The sequence below is a fragment of the Trachypithecus francoisi genome, unplaced genomic scaffold, assembly GCF_009764315.1.
Source record: "Trachypithecus francoisi isolate TF-2019V2 unplaced genomic scaffold, Tfra_2.0 Lachesis_group21, whole genome shotgun sequence".
NCBI classification, from domain to species: Eukaryota; Metazoa; Chordata; class Mammalia; order Primates; family Cercopithecidae; genus Trachypithecus; species Trachypithecus francoisi.
Genome location: NW_022681467.1, coordinates 28858298 through 28875447, shown reverse-complemented (window position 1 = coordinate 28875447; position 17150 = coordinate 28858298). Strand labels below are relative to the sequence as shown.

At 46.1% G+C, this 17150-nt stretch overlaps 1 protein-coding gene across 1 annotated transcript in view; it reads left to right on the top strand.

Moving 5' to 3' along the window:
- The window catches only part of CDK5RAP1 (CDK5 regulatory subunit associated protein 1), a 49197-nt gene that overhangs the window by 917 nt on the left and 31130 nt on the right, over positions 1-17150 (top strand). The window contains exons 2-8 of the mRNA XM_033186118.1: positions 4698-4873; positions 6500-6603; positions 7555-7589; positions 9687-9787; positions 10957-11164; positions 12346-12348; positions 12615-12735. Coding sequence (XP_033042009.1) covers positions 4698-4873; positions 6500-6603; positions 7555-7589; positions 9687-9787; positions 10957-11164; positions 12346-12348; positions 12615-12735 — 748 coding nt within the window. The remainder of the gene's footprint in view (positions 1-4697; positions 4874-6499; positions 6604-7554; positions 7590-9686; positions 9788-10956; positions 11165-12345; positions 12349-12614; positions 12736-17150) is intronic.

Sequence of the window (17150 nt, the reverse complement as noted above, 5' to 3'; positions counted from 1 at the left end):
CACCACACCCGGCTGATTTTTGTATTTTTAGTAGAGTCCATACTCTTAACCAGGATACTCTAATACTCTCCATGAAAGGGGGTGTGGGCTGTGAATTGCAGTTAGTGAACAGTTACTGTATCTCAAGTTGGGTTTTTAATATCTTATAACACTTCTTGCGGGGAGGGGGTAAGTGCTGCTTTTATCCTTATTTTACACAAGTGGAATTGGTGACTCAGAGACAGAAATTTGTCTTGCCAAAGGTCACACAGCAATTATGGAGTAGAAATGGGCTATTTTAAAGCTCACACTTTGAGGCTATTCTTCTCTGACACTTGAAACTGGGTTGGCATTGCTCCTAAGTGCTAGTAGCAGATGTGGCAGGTGATCTCATTGGAAAGGTAATGGGCCACATCTGCTCTTTACACATGTATAGCAGGGTTCCCCTAACCCTAGGTGGCAGAATGGTACCTGTCCGTGGCCTGTGAGGAACCAGACCGCACAGCAGGAGGTGAGTAGCAAGCTGGTGTTACTGCCTGAGCTCTGCCTCCTGTCAGATCGGCCACGGCATGAGATTCTCATAGGAACAAACCCTATTGTGAACTGTGTGTGTGCAAGGGATCTAGGTTGTGCATTCCATTTCCTTTTTTTTTTTTTTTTGGAGACAGGGTTTCTCTCTGTTGCCCAGGCTGGAGTGTGGTGGCACAATCTCGGCTCACTGCAACCTCTGCATCCCCGGCTCAAGTGGTCCTCCTACCTCGGCTTCTCCAGTTGCAGGGGCTACAGGCACACACCACAATGGCTGGCTAAGTTTTTATTTTTTAATTTGTTGTAGAGATGGGGTCTTGCCATGTTGGCCAGGCTGGTCTCGAACTCCTGAGCTCAAGCAATCCTGCTGCCTCGGCCACCCAAAGTACTGGGATTATAGATGTGAGCCACCGCACTGGCTCAAGATTACATGCTTCTTATGAGAATCTAAATGCCTGAGGTGGAACAGTTTCAACACACCCCTGCTTCCCTGTCTGTGGAAAAATTGTCTTCCATGAAACCGATGCCTAGTACCAAAAAGGCTGGGAACCACTGATGTTTAGCACCTGCCATGAGGCAGCTACCACAATGGGAGATGGTGAAGGTGTAGAAATGAATGATGCTTGTTCCCTGCTTGCAGGAACCTGCCAGTTTACTAGGGCTGGCAGAAGTGTCAGTAATAATAGCAAAGTGTGATGAGTCGTGTGATGGAGAGGTAAAAGAGAGCTTTGGGAACCCAGAGAAGGACCCCACCTAGACTTCGGGGGTGATGGCCAGAGCAGTCTTCCCAGAGGAAGAAAGCTGAAAGTATCATAGGTGTCATACAGCCACTAGAGGGAAGATATGCCAGCCAGAGAACAGCATGTGTAAAATCCTATAAGCTAGTGAAGATTAATACAAAGAAGTGTGGCATGGCTGGAGTGTGGTAGGCCATAGTCAGGGGGTCCATTAAAAATATATGGAGGCCGGGCGCGGTGGCTCAAGCCTATAATCCCAGCACTTTGGGAGGCCGAGACGGGCGGATCACAAGGTCAGGAGATCGAGCCCATCCTGGCTAACACGGTGAAACCCCGTCTCTACTAAAAGATACAAAAAAAAAAACTAGCCGGGCGAGGTGGCGGGTGCCTGTAGTCCCAGCTACTCGGGAGGCTGAGGCAGGAGAATGGCGTAAACCCGGGAGGCGGAGCTTGCAGTGAGCTGAGATCCGGCCACTGCACTCCAGCCTGGGAGACAGAGCCAGACTCCGTCTCAAAAAAAAAAAAAAAAAAATATATATATATATATGGTGATACTGGCCGGGCGCGGTGGCTCAAGCCTGTAATCCCAGCACTTTGGGAGGCCGAGACGGGCGGATCACGAGGTCAGGAGATCGAGACCGTCCTGGCTAACCTGGTGAAACCCCGTCTCTACTAAAAAATACAAAAAATTAGCCGGGCGAGGTGGGGGCGCCTATAGTCCCAGCTACTCGGGAGGCTGAGGCAGGAGAATGGCATAACCCGGGAGGCGGAGCTTGCAGTGAGCTGAGATCCGGTCACTGCACTCCAGCCTGGGCGACAGAGCAAGACTCCGTCTCAAAAAAAAAAAAAAAAAAAAAAAAATATATATATATATATATATATATATATATATATATATATATGGTGATCCTAGAATTCTTCCTTAGTCAGAAAATTAAAAAAGAAAAAAAAAAAAAGTAAATAGGGCCGGGCGTGTTGGCTCACGCCTGTAATCCCAGCACTTTAGGAGGCCGAGGCGGGTGGATCACAAGGTCAGGAGATTGAGACCACAGTGAAACCCTGTCTCTACTAAAAATACAAAAAATTAGCCAGGCGAGGTGGCGGACGCCTGTAGTCCCAGCTACTGGGGAGGCTGAGGCAGGAGAATGGCGTGAACCCGGGAGGCGGAGCTTGCAGTGAGCCAAGATCGCGCCATTGCACTCCAGCCTGGGCAACAGAGCGAGACTCCGTCTCAAAAAAAAAAAAAAAAAAAAAAGTAAATAGTATGGCTTCATCTCCTGTACCTTAGTTACCTAAGTCTTCCTGGGAGGCAACTATTGTTTCTTATGCACTCTAGAGATATTGTACGTACCTGCAAATAGGTACCTCAATATTCCCACCCTCTTTCCCCACAGATTCATCAATAGTATAATGTAGGTAGGATGGAGCATTTTACTTCCTTGCCTTTGTCATGTATAGGTTCATCCTCACTTTTTTTTTTTTTTTTGAAATAGGGTCTCACTCCGTCACCCAAGCTGAAGTGCAGTGGTGCGATTATGGCTCACTGCAGCATTGACCTCCCAGGCTCAAACAATCCTTCCACTTCAGCCTCCTTAGTAGCTGGGACTACAGGTGTGCATCACTGTGCCCAGCTATTTTTTGTTATTTTTATAGAGATGAGGTCTCACTATGTTGCCCAGGCTGGTTTCAAATTCCTGGCTCAAGTGATGTTTCTGTCTCAGCTTCCCAAAATGCTGGGATTACAAGCATGAGCCACTGCACCTGGCCACCAGCCTTGGTTTCTAACAGTTGTATCTTGTTCCATTGTATGGATGTACCAGAACTTACTTAACTAGTCCTTTATTGATGACCTTTAGATCTTTCCCTTTCTTTTGCTATTAGAAACACTGTTGCATTGAATATCTTTTGTTTTTATTTTTTGAGACAATCTCACTCTGTTGTCCAGGCTAGAGTGCAGTGGCGTGATCTTGGCTCACTGCAACCTTCTCTTCCTGGGCTCAAGAGATTCTCATGCCTCAGCCTCCTGGGTAGCTCAGAATACAGGTGTGTGCCACCACATCCAGCTAATTTTTTGAATTTTTAGTAGAGATGAGGCTTCACTGTGTTGGCCAGGCTGGTCTCGAACTCCTGACCTCAAGTGATCCACCAGCCTCAGCGTCCCAAAGTGCTGGGATTACAGGCATGAGCTACCATGCCTAGACTGAACGTCTTTATACATAGGTCATTTTGTATGTGCATAGATTTATCTGCAGGATAAATATGAGTGGAAATGCTTTATCAGATGGTTTGCACACTTGTAATTTTGATGGAAAGTGGCAAATTGTTCTCTATAAAAGTTGTGTTATTTGCTAAACCAAGTGTGAGAGGGTCTGGGTGGAAAGTTTGAAGGTAGTAGTTTGAAACTTGTTTTTTTTTTGAGACAGTTTCGCTCTGTTGTCCAGACTGTAGTGTGACCTCAGTACATAGCAATTTCTGCTTCTTGGGTTCAAGCGATTCTCCTACCTCAGCCTCTTGAGTAGTTGGGACTATAGGCACGTGCCACCACATCTGGCTAACTTTTGTATTTTTAGTAGAAACGGAGTTTTGCCATGTTGGCCAGGCTGGTCTTGAACTCCTGACCTCAAGTGATCCTCCTGCCTCGGCCTCCCAAAGTCCTGGGATTAGAGGCATGAGCGGCTGCGCCCAGCCAAGACTCTTAAAGGGTAGGAGTCACTGATCAGGCATACAGTGCCCTCACATTAAATGCTTTCCTTCTGAAGGAACTCAAAGGAAGATGCCCTCAGACAGTGAGTGGTTTTCACAGTATTAAGAGGCAGTGTAGCAAGATGGGTATTGGCACGGGCTTTGCATCCATACGGATTTTTACCTGAGTTCTTGTTTGACTGCTTACTGGCTGTAGGAGCTTAGGTGAGTTCCTCAACCTATGTCTTTCGAAATAGGAACAATAATAGTGTCTGTTTCCTAGGATTGCTGTAAAGATTTAATGAGTTAATACACTTAAAGCCTTGGGAACTGGTCTTGGCACAAGGTGCTATTTTGTCATTTTGTCAGGGCTTTCCATCTCATCTCTACCACCCCTGGTTTTGAAAACACTGGATTTACATCTCATCTCTGTCATTCCTCTGTGTGGTCTTGGGCAAGTTGCCTCCGTTTTTTCAACTGTAAAACAAAGGTCATATTATTAGGAGTACCTTCATCATGGGCTTTTGTGAGGGGTAAATGGATGTGTACACTTGAAGTGCTCAGAGCAGTGTCCTGTGCATAGTGTTCAATAAATGCTGGTGATGTCTGTCATTCTTTTGCAGACCGTGGGCTGTTTAGTGCCATGCACCCTTTACAGTGTGTCCTCCAAGTGCAGAGGTCTCTAGGGTGGGGGCCATTGGCCTCTGTGTCTTGGCTGTCGCTGAGGATATGCAGGGCACACAGCAGTCTCTCTAGTACCACGTGTCCCAGTCCAGAGAGGCAGGAGGATGGAGCTCGGAAGGATTTCAGCTCCAGGCTGGCCACTGGACCGACTTTTCAACATTTTTTAAAAAGTGCCTCAGCTCCTCAGGAGAAGCTGTCTTCAGAAGTGGAAGACCCACCTCCCTATCTCATGATGGATGAACTTCTTGGAAGGGAGAGAAAAGGTTGGTTTTACTTCTCTTATCCCTTTGGGCTTCCTGCCTTGCTCCTTCCTGTCATTCCTGGCGTGATTCTTTTATTACAGACCTGGCTTGGAAAGTTAAAAGTGTGGGAAGGCTGTGGGAATCATCAGACTCCACCCAATAATATTAATATCAAGAAACTTGGCCGGGCACGGTGGCTCATGCCTGTAATCCCAGCACCTTGGGAGGCCGAGATGGGTGGATTGCTTGAGCCCAGGAGTTCAAGAACAGCCTGGGTAACATGGTGAAACACCGTCTCTACAAAAAATAAAAAATTAGCCAGGTATGGTAACCTGCACCTGTAGTCCTAGCTACTCAGGAGGCTGAGGTGGGAGAATCATTTGAGCAAAAGCTTATTATCATTCAGCTCTTAACTTTTAGTTGGAATTTATTGGAGTCTGGGAATAAGACCTGCTGGTGGGGACAGCTGCCAGAATGTGAAATTCATATTCTTACAACTGTGTGCAAAATTTGTTTTACGTCATAATATAGCCTTGCTTTCATTTAAGATGAAGTTACTGTAAGAAGAGGCCTCATTTTAATTTTGTGACTTTATGTACCCTCTGGCCACTGCTGCTACTTCCAGAGGCTGGAAAACCTCTTTATTTTGAGGAGGAGTGTAACATGTGGATTTAAACTTATTTTCCCTTCAGGCTGATAAACACTATCAGCTAGTCCTTCCTTTTCTTTTCTTTTCATTTTTTTTTTTTTTTTTTGAGACTCGCTCTGTTACCTAGGCTGGAGCGCAATGGTGCGATCTCAGCTCACTGCAACCTCTGCCTCCTGAGTTCAAGTGATTCTCTTGCCTCAGCCTCCTGAGTAGCTGGGATTACAGGTGCACACCACCACACCTGGCTAATTTTTTGTGTTTTTAGTGGAGACGTGGATTTTACCATGTTGGCCAGGCTGGTCTCGAACTCCTGACCTCAAGTGATCCGCCTGCCTTGGCCTCCCAAAGTGCTGGGATTACAGGCGTGAGCCACCATGCCCGGCCTAGTCCTTCCTTTTCTAATTGATTTTAAAACTATATTTCCTTGATTCTCAGGTACGTGTTTTCCCCATTTAAAAGATAACATGCCTTGTAATTGGTGTGGATATATAATGTAGTATATTTTTATGTTTGTTTGAGACAGGGTCTCACTCTGTTGCCCAGGCTGAGTGCAGTGGTGTGATCATGGCTCACTGCTGCCTCAGACTCCTGGGCTCAAGCAGTTGTTCCTCAGCTTCCTGAGTAGCTGGGACCACAGGCATGTATCACTTGGCTAATTTTTAAATTTTTTGTAGAGACGGGGTCTCCCTATGTCACCCCGGCTGGTCTCAAACTCCTGGGCTCAAGTAATCCTCCTGTCTCAGCCTCCCGAAGTACTGGGATTATAGGCATGAACCACTGAGCTCAGCCTAATATGGTATTTCTTTTGTGCTGAAGGTCTATCATTAATTTGGGGGTACATCTGGCAATTTATGTTATCTTAGGATTGAGGCAATAGGGGACTCAGTGGATAACAAGGTGCCTCAGATATTTCTAGAGCATTTGGGAAGGAGACCTTTTGAGACATGAGGCCCCTTCTTGTCTGTCTACCATGAATTCCCCCCAACCTCTCACTGCAGTCTACCTTGAGACCTATGGCTGCCAGATGAATGTGAATGACACAGAGATAGCCTGGTCCATCTTACAGAAGAGTGGCTACCTGCGGACCAGTAACCTCCAAGAGGTACATGCATTTCCTATTTCCTTTGTTTCCTGGACCTGGGCGAGATTCTGCATTTGTGCCCATTCTTAGGTGCAGTTTCAGGAGCAGGGTGCCCCCTGGTGAGAGAGAGTTCCCTTGGGTGAAGTGTTCACCATGGGACTGAGTTGTACTGAGTTGTTCCAGCTATTTTTGAAACTTTTATGGTGATGTGCATCTTCAGGCAAGGAGCTAAGTTAAGAATTGGCTGTGGGGAGGGAAGTTGGAGAGTTACTGTTTAATGAGTACAGAGTTTTAGTTGCAGATGATGAAAAAGTTATGGAAAATGCATAGTTATGAAATTGCAGATGTTCTTAATGCCACAGGACTGCACACTTAAAAATGGTTAAAATGTCCAGGTGTGGGTTACCATGCCTGTGATCCTAGCACTTCGGGAGGCCAAGGCAGGATTGCTTGAAGACAGGAGTTTGAGGCTGCAGTGAGCTATGGTTATGCTATTGTTCTTCAGCCTGGGCAAGTGAGTGAGACTCTCTTCTCTATTTAAAAAAAAAAAAAAAAAAAGGAAAAAAATAGTTAAAGAAAAATAATAGCCTGGGTGCAGTGGCTCACGCCTGTAATCCTAGCACTTTGGGAGGCCAAGGCAGGTGGATCACTTGAGGTCAGGAGTTCGAGACCAGCCTGGCCAACATGGTAAAACCCCATCTGTACTAAAAATACAAAAATCAGCTAGGTGTGGTAGTGGGCGCCTGTAATCCGAGGCTGAGGAAGGAGAATTGCTTGAACCGCTTGGGAGGTGGAGGTTGCTGTGAGCGGAGATTGCCCCACTGCACTCCAGCCTGGGAAACAGAGTGAGACTCTTGTCTCAAAAAAAAAAGGAAAAAAAAAAATAAAGAGCTGTAGGGCAGGAACTGTATAAGGCTAATATCCAAGATTCCAAGATTGTAATTTTTCTTGTTTTCCTATCTCTCCATTCAGGCAGATGTAATTCTCCTTGTCACGTGCTCTATCAGGTGCGAATTTGTTCTTTTCCTAGGAGTGAATGTATCTTATGTAATAATGCCATAGCTAACAGTGCCTGGCCTGGCTGTCTGTGGAGATGAGCCAGTGGCCCCGCGGCAGCAGGACTTGCAGTTTTCCCACAGTGGAGATAGTCTTTATACAACTGGCTGACATCGGCTGAGCATGTACCGTGGTGTCAGGTTCTGAGTGAGTAACATAATGCATGAACAAATTTAATGATCACGGGCCGGGCGCGGTGGCTCCCGCCTGTAATCCCAGCACTTTGGGAGGCTGAGGTGGGCGGATCACGAGATCAGGAGATCGAGACCATCCTGGCCAACGTGGTGAAACCCCGTCTCTACTAAAAATACAAAAAATTAGCTGGACGTGGTGGGGGGCACCTGTAGTCCCAGCTATTCGGGAGGCTGAGGCAGGAGAATCGCTGGAACCTGGGAGGCGGAGTTTGCAGTGAGCCGAGATCGCGCCACTGCACTCCAGCCTGGGTGACAGAGCGAGACTCCCTCTCAAAAAAAAAAAAATTTAATGATCACAACAACGCTGTGTGTTTGGTGCTGTTATAGATGAGGAAACCAAGAATGTGCTGAGCCACTCAGCTCCTCCTAAGCTTTGTTTTATAACTAATGGCATGTATTTATAATATAGCTGCGTGGGGTAGGATGCAGTCATAGGGTCAGGGAGAGAGTTTTGAATAGAGATGGGTGACATCCATCAGAGGTGAACATACCTTCTTTCTCACTTTGGTTCTGTGTTCAAGACATGCTAGTGTTAATGTTTCCATATCCGGCTATACCCTCAATTAATTCATCTGACATTTTTCTTCTGTAGACCTCTGCTGCTTGACACTGAGCTATGTGCTTTGGGTGATTCAGAAATGAACCCTTCTTCCATGGCCTGGCTTTGAGGAGCTTAGTCTGATGTGGGAACTAAGATAGATGAACAAACAGCTCCAACAACTGGCAGAAAATGCTAGTTCAAAAAAAATCAGACAATGAGGCTGGGTGCAGTGTGTCACACCTATAATCCCAGCACTCTTAGAGGTCAAGGTGGGAAGGATCACTTGAGTCCAGGAGTTCAAGGCTGCAGGGAGCTAGTCAAGACCAGCCTAGGCAACAAAGTAAGACCCTGTATCTACAAAGAAAAATAAAAGATAAATTGCTGGCCAGGTGCGGTGGATCACATTTGTAATCCCAGCACTTTGGGAGGCCAAGGTGGGCAGATCATGAGGTCAGGAGTTTGAGACCAGTCTGGCCAACATAGTGAAACCCCGTCTTTACTAAAAACACAAAAATTAGCCAGGCCTGGTGGTGCATGCCTGTCATCCCAGCTACTCAGGAGACTGAGGCAGGATAATTGCTTGAACCAGGGAGTTGGAGGTTGCAGTGAGCCGAGATTACACCATTGCATTCCAGCCTGGTGACAAAGTGAGACTCCATCTCCAAAAAAAAAAAAAGAGACATTGCTAAGTACAGGGAAAAATCTAGTTAAAGTAGAAGGGCATTAGGATCTGGAATCATAAAAAAAAAGTTGAAGGGCAGTTAAAGGAAGGACAAACTCCAACAGAGGAGAATTGGGGAAGGCCTTGTGAAGTAGATTGTTTCTGAGTTTGGCTTAAAGGCTTGTCAGGATTTGAAGATGTGTAGGAAGGGTGTCATTCTAGGAAAGGTAAATCATAGCAAGTGTTACTTCTTCAGGTGGCCCCCCTATTTACCTTCCCCAAGTGTAAATGGTAGATACGCATTTAAGGCAGGGCTGTCCAATCTTTTGGCTTCCCTGGGCCACATTGGAAGAAGAAGAATTGTCTTGGGCCACACATAAGATACACTAACACTAATAATAGCTGATGAGCTAAAAAAAAAAAAAAAAAAAAAAAACGCAAAAAAAAATCTCATCATGATTTACGAAAGCTTATGAATCTGTGTTGGACTGCATTCAAAGCCATCCTGGCTGTATGCGACCCGTGGGCTGTAGGTTGGAAAAGCTTGGTTTAAAGGGTTGAAGGTGGTTTTTATTTTCTTCCACTGTCCTACTCTCTTAGATTCCTCTGTGGTTTATTTTTGGTTCAGTTTTGCCTCCTTTGATCTCTGTAGGGAGAAGGCTGAGCAGACCATCTGGAACCGTTTACATCAGCTTAAAGCCTTGAAGACAAGGCGGCCCCGCTCCCGGGTTCCTCTGAGGATTGGGATTCTAGGTAACTGGTAATTTACGCATTTTGTCAGTTTTGAAACTTGGACTGTATGTGACTTTATTTGCTAGTGTTTCCTTTAGAGGCTGGTTTCCCAGTGTCTGAAGAAATCTTATATACTCCATGCAATTCTTGTACTTACTGACAGAGGCTACAGGATTAAATGAGATAAAGTTTATGAAAGGGCTTTCCATAGTTCCTTGAGGTAATAGGTGCTCAGAAAGTGGTATATCCTGCCTAGCGTCTAATGCGGCTCATGGTAGCACAGAGTTATGGATAGAATTGGGGTCTGAAGGGACAACATGAATTTCCTTTTTTTTCCTTTGAGGTGGAGTTTTGTTCTTGTTGCCCAGGCTGGAGTGCAATGGCGAGATCTTGGCTCACCACAACTTCTGCCTCCTGGGTTCAAGCGATTCTCCTGCCTCAGCCTCCAGAGTAGCTGGGATTACAGGCATGTGCCACCACACTCGGGTAATTTTGTATTTTTAGTAGAGACGGGGTTTCTCTATGTTGGTCAGGCTGGTCTTGAACTCTCCATTTCAGGTGATTCATCTGCCTCGGCCTCCCAAAGTGCGGGAATTATAGGTGTGAGCCACCGCACCTGGCCGGTGGTTTAATTTTTTTTTTCTGGGTGTTTAATTGAATTGCTCTGGAACCCTTTTCTGTGATTTTCTTATATAGGAAGCTGCAGGCTCCAGTGGTATTGGAGTGTTGGTTAAATTTGAAGGATGATACTCAATTCTTTTTTTTTTTTTTTTTTTTTTGAGACGGAGTCTCGCTCTATCGCCCAGGCTGGAGTGCAGTGGCTGGATCTCAGCTCACTGCAAGCTCCGCCTCCCGGGTATACACCATTCTCCTGCCTCAGCCTCCTGAGTAGCTGGGACTACAGGCGCCCGCCACCTCGCCCGGCTAGTTTTTTGTATTTTTTAGTAGAGACGGGGTTTCAGGGTGTTAGCCAGGATGGTCTCGATCTCCTGACCTCGTGATCCACCCGTCTCAGCCTCCCAAAGTGCTGGGATTACAGGCTTGAGCCACCGCGCCCAGCCTGATACTCAATTCTTAGAGAAGTTTTTTGTGCCCTGGTCTCTAATCCCAGCTAGAGATAAAGTGGAATAAGAAGCCATTGAACACCCGGTGAATTTGGGGAAAGCTGTTTGTTTCTTTTTCCCTTCCAGGCTGCATGGCTGAGAGGTTGAAGGAGGAGATCCTCAACAGGGAGAAAATGGTAGATGTTTTGGCTGGTCCTGATGCCTACCGGGACCTTCCCCGGCTGCTGGCTGTTGCTGAGTCAGGCCAGCAAGCTGCCAACGTGCTGCTCTCTCTGGACGAGACCTATGCTGATGTCATGCCAGTCCAGACAAGCCCCAGTGCCACGTCTGCCTTGTGTGAGTCACTGCCTAAGAGACGGGGAATAAGCCTCTTCTTTCTTTCACACTTTTTTTTTTTTTTTTTTGAGACACAGTCTCACTCTTGTCACCCAGGCTGGAGTGCAGTGGCATGATCAGGGCTCACTGCAGCCTTGACCTCCTGGGCTCTTGCTTTAGTCCCCTGAGTTGCTGGGACTAAAGGTGTGCACCACCACACCCGGCTAATTTTTTAAAAATTTTTACAAAGATAGGGTCTCACTATATTGCCCAGGCTGGTCTCAAACTCCTGAGCTCTGGTGATCCTCCCACCTCAGCCTTCCAAAATCCTGGGATTATAAGGGTGAACCACTGTGCCTGGCCATGGCATTAAATTTTCTTTTTCTTTTCTTTTCTTTTTTTTTTGAGACTGAGTCTCGCTGTGTTGCCCAAGCTGGAGTGCAGTGGTGCGATCTCGGCTCACTGCAACCTCTGCTTCCTGGGTTCAAGTGATTCTCCTGTCTTGCCCTCCCGAGTAGCTGGGACTACAGGCGCATGCCACCACACCTGGCTGACTTTTTTTGTATTTTTGGTAGAGACGGGGTTTCACCGTGTTAGCCAGAATGGTCTCGATCTCCTGACCTCATGATCTGCCCGCCTCACCCTCCCAAAGTGCTGGGATTACAGGCGTGAGCCACCGTGCCCGGCAAGGCATTAAATTTTCTGTTTTTTTGTTTTTTTTGGAGACGGAGTCTCGCTATGTCGCCCAGGCTGGAGTGCAGTGGCCGGATCTCAGCTGACTGCAAGCTCCGCCTCCCAGGTTTACGCCATTCTCCTGCCTCAGCCTCCCGAGTAGCTGGGACTACAGGCGCCCGCCACCTCGCCCGGCTAGTTTTTTGTATTTTTTAGTAGAGACGGGGTTTCACCGTGTTAGCCAGGATGGTCTCGATCTCCTGACCTCGTGATCCGCCCATCTCGGCCTCCCAAAGTGCTGGGATTACAGGCTTGAGCCACCACGCCTGGCCTTAAATTTTCTATAACAGAGGTCGCCAAATAGCTTACCACCTCTTTTTGTAAATAAGGTTTTATTGGAATACAAGCATGCCCATTTATTCACATATTGTCTCTGGCTGCTTTTGCCACTAAAGCAAGGTTAAATAGTTGGGACAGAGACAAAACAAAACAAAACAGAAAAACAGTAGAAAGTCCAGGTGTGGTAAGTGTGTACTCGAGCCCCTCACCACTGTGCTTCCTCAAGGCTAGCCACTGTCCCACTGGTTATAGTTTGGTTTGTATTCTGTGATTAGATACCAATTTTTAAAGATAAAAAAGTTCTACTTTAGTGCTTAGATCTCAGATTGGTCCAGTGTGAGCACTGTGGCAAGAGGATTCAGAGCCAAAGAATAATGCCATTAGAGCTGAGACCTGCTCTTTGGATCACACCAGCACACCCTGCTACTGTTACTACGTTCTGGTACTTTCTTCTCCAGGTCGATCATGCGAGGCTGTGACAACATGTGTAGCTACTGCATTGTTCCTTTCACCCGGGGAAGGGAGAGGAGTCGGCCTGTTGCCTCTATTCTAGAGGAAGTGAAGAAGCTTTCTGAGCAGGTGAAGAGTTCTCCAGGCTGTCTTGCTGTGAGCATGTTTGGGGGAGGATGAGGATAACCTTTGTAGTTTTGGAGCCTATGCCGTCTCTGACTTATTAAAGTTTAGGACCATGCTTGGCCAGAAAGAACTACTTGGGTGTACATCATTGGTTTATTGCCCACAAATTACAGAGCTCCACTGTGGAGGCAGCACGGTGGATGGAGAGGGCATGGGTTTACAGTCAGGTGATGGAGTGTGAATTCTGGCTTGGTTTCTAGGCATGTCAATTTAACTGTTGTTGTAATGCATTTATCTCATCTATGAAAAGAGAATAAAAGAATACCTTGCTTGCAGGGTTATTAGAAGGATTGGAGGAAAAGTTTTTAATTACCTGGCACATAGCTAAGTTTTTGAGGAATTAGGTATTTGTCTGTTCCAGGAAAAACTCCCAGATTTATTGTTCATTTTATCATTGAGCCAGCTTAGAATAAATGAGGGGACTAAGGCGGATCAGAAGCCACAGGGGATATCTGTTCCTTTTCCTCCCACTGGGAACTGGTCCTCAACTTCTGAGGAGGTCTTTTCCTTAGCCCCAGGCCTGAATCTGCTACCCCTGCAGAAGAGGACAATAGGTGGGAATATGGTGACTTTTCCTTCCAGTGGTGTCTCCCTGCTTCCTAACTTGTTTGGCGCAGGAATCATGGGAGAGGGCCAGGGTAGCCCCTGCTCCAGTTCTTTTCTTATTTTTTATTTTTGAGATGGGCTATCACTCTGTCACCTAAGCTGGAGTACAGTGGTGTGGTCAGAGCTCACTGCAGCATCAACTGCCTGGACTCAAGTGATTCTCCCACCTCAGCTTCCCAAGTAGGTGTGACCACAGGTAGGTGCCACCATGCCCAGCCAATTTTTAAATTATTTGTAGAGATTAGGTCTCATTATGTTGCTCAGGCTGGTCTAGAACTCCTGGGATCAAGCAATCATCCTGTCTTGGCCTCCCAAAGTGCTGGGATTACAGTCATGAGCCACTGCGCCTGGCCTCCCTGCTTCAGTTCTAAGTCACCAGTTGGCTTTCATCCTCACATTCTGGCAGTGCTGTCTTCTCTTATCCCACCCCCAGATTATCAGTTCCCTGATTTGGCCCCTAGCTGCTCCCCTGCTCTGTGAGGCATTCTCCATACCTCACCTCTCCAAGTGCTTCCTGGTCTAAAGTTGTCTCCTTCCTCTCCCCTTCCAGCTCTCCCTCGGTACCAAAACTCACTCCTTCAGGATAGAGACATTCTGTTGAAATAGACTGAGATGGTGACAAAACTAACCAGCCTTCCTAGGCCGTTTGCCTGTAAAAGAAGGAACTTAATAACATTAAAGTGAGTCTTAGTGAATTCAAGGCCATAGACTTATGGAAAATTAAGATTTTACTTGTATTTTAAAGTGTCTGTTAGTCACTTAATAATTTTGCTTGTATAGTAAGTTTTAAGATTTTTTTTCTTTCATTTAGATTTTTAGACCACAGTTGCAAAGAGTGTAGAATATTGTACCTTTACCAGAATGTCATTTATTCATTCAAACAATGGTTATCCATTGGAAGTCTTCTAAGTAAGCAGCTTTTATAAAAAGTCTTTTAAATCTTTTTATATGAAAAATACTTAAATATACAGAAAAGAGAGAATAGTACAATGACCCCTCTGCCCCAGCTAACAATCACCTAATTTTAACAATTGTTGCCTTTTGCCATATTTGTTTCATTTACTTTTATTTTCATTTTTTTTTTGAGATGGAGTCTCACTCTGTTGCCTAGGCTGGAGTGCAGTGGTGTGATCTCAGCTCACTGCAACCTCCACCTCCCGGGTTCAAGCGATTCTCCTGCCTTATCCTCCTGAGTAACTGGGATTATAGGTGCCTGGCACCACACCTGGCTAATTTTTTTTTTTTTTTTTAAGACAGAGTCTCACTATTATTACTAACCAGGCTGGAGTGCAATGGTGTGATCTTGGCTTACCACAACCTCCACCTCCCAGGTTCAAATGATTCTCCTGCCTCAGCTTCCCAAGTAGCTGGGATTACAGGCATGCGCCACCACACCTGGCTAATTTTGTATTTTTTTAGTAGAGACAGGATTTCTCCATGTTGGTCAGGCTGGTCTTGAACTCCCGCCCTCAGGTGATCCGCCCGCCTCAGCCTCCCAAAGTGCTGGGATTACAGGCGTGAGCCACTGCACCTGGCCCATTTTTATATTTTTAGTAGAGATGGGGTTTCACCATGTTGGGCAGGCTGGTCTCGAACTCCTGACCTTAGGTGATCTACCCTCCTTGGCCTCCTAAAGTGCTGGGATTACAGGTGTGAGCCACTGCGCCCAGCCAAGAATATTTTTAATACCATTAGTTCTTCCAGTGACATTAACAAAAATTGCTAAATACCATCTCATTCTAGTTCATCCTTATTCAGACTTCCCTAATTGTTCCTTAAGTCATTCTGCATTTGGTTTGTATGTCTTTTTATATATGTATGTGTATTTTACTTAGTTTTATATCCTACTTTTTAATAAATAAACTTTTTGTTTTGGAATGACTTTACATTTACAGGAAAGTTGCAAAGAGAGTTTCCTTGAGTGTTACCATCTTTCTTTGGTACATTTTTTGGTGCTGTAATCCCAGCACTTTGGGAGGCCAAGGCAGGTGGGTGCCTTGAGCGTAGGAGTTCAAGACCAGCCTGGGCAACACAGGGAGATGCTGTCTCTATTATAAAACAAACAAAACAAAAACTAAGAGATTAATATTGGTGTGTTACTATCAACTCTCTTGAGACTTGGTTTGGATTTTGCCTGTTTCTCTACTAATGTGTTACTTCGTTTCCAGGATCCAATCCAGGATTCACATTACATTTAGTATATCCTGCTTTTTAGATAAGAGAATGACTTATACAAATAAATAGCCTTTATGGAGACTGGAGTTATGACAACTAAATGCATTGCATAGTCCTTGATTGGGATTCTGATCAGGGAAAAAAATGTTATAAAGAACATTATTTGGGCCGAGTGTGATGGCTCACACCTGTAATCCTAGCATTTTGGGATGCTGAGGTGTGTGGATTACCTGAGCTCCGGAGTTTGAGACTAGCCAGGGCAACGTGATGAAACCTGTCTCTTCTAAAAAATACAAAAAATTAGCTGGGTGTGGTGACACACGCCTGTAGTCCCAGCTACTCAGGAGGCTGAAGCAGGAGAATCACTTGAACTTGGGAGATGGAGGTTGCAGTGAACCAAGATTGCGCTAGTGCACTCCAGGCTGGGTGACAGAGTGAGACTCTGTCTCAAAAAAAAAAAAGGAACATTATTTGGACTATTGGTAGCATTTGATTTATGGAAAGTAGATTAGATAATAGTATTGTATCAATATTTCTGATTTTGATGATTGTCCTGAAATTATATAGGAGAATGCCTTGTTTTTATGACATATATACTAAAGTATTTGGGAGTAAAAGAATATGATATCTGGCCGGGCACGGTGGCTCAAGCCTGTAATCCCAGCACTTTGGGAGGCCGAGACGGGCGGATCACGAGGTCAGGAGATCAAGACCATCCTGGCTAACATGGTGAAACCCCGTCTCTACTAAAAAATACAAAAAACTAGCCGGGCGAGGTGGCGGCCGCCTGTAGTCCCAGCTACTTGGGAGGCTGAGGCAGGAGAATGGCGTGAACCCGGGAGGCGGAGCTTGCAGTGAGCTGAGATCGGGCCACTGCACTCCAGCCCGGGTGACAGAGCGAGACTCCGTCTCTAAAAAAAAAAGAATATGATATCTGCGACTTTTTCTCAGAAGGCTTAAAAAAAATGTAGTCGTATGTGTGTTGAAAGACAATGTATAGGCCGGGCGCGGTGGCTCAAGCCTGTAATCCCAGCACTTTGGGAGGCCGAGACGGGCGGATCACGAGGTCAGGAGATCAAGACCATCCTGGCTAACATGGTGAAACCCCGTCTCTACTAAAAAATACAAAAAACTAGCTGGGCGAGGTGGCGGCCGCCTGTAGTCCCAGCTACTTGGGAGGCTGAGGCAGGAGAATGGCGTGAACCCGGGAGGCGGAGCTTGCAGTGAGCTGAGATCGGGCCACTGCACTCCAGCCGGGTGACAGAGCGAGACTCCGTCTCTAAAAAAAAAAAAAAAAAAAAAAAAAAAAAGAATATGATATCTGCGACTTTTTCTCAGAAGGCTTAAAAAAAATGTAGTCGTATGTGTGTTGAAAGACAATGTATAGGCCGGGCGCGGTGGCTCAAGCCTGTAATCCCAGCACTTTGGGAGGCCGAGACGGGGGATCACGAGGTCAGGAGATCGAGACCATCTGGCTACACACAGTGAACCCCGTCTCCACTAAAAATACAAAAAACTAGCCGGCGAGGTGGCGGGCGCCTGTAGTCCCAGCTACTCGGGAGGCTGAGGCAGGAGAA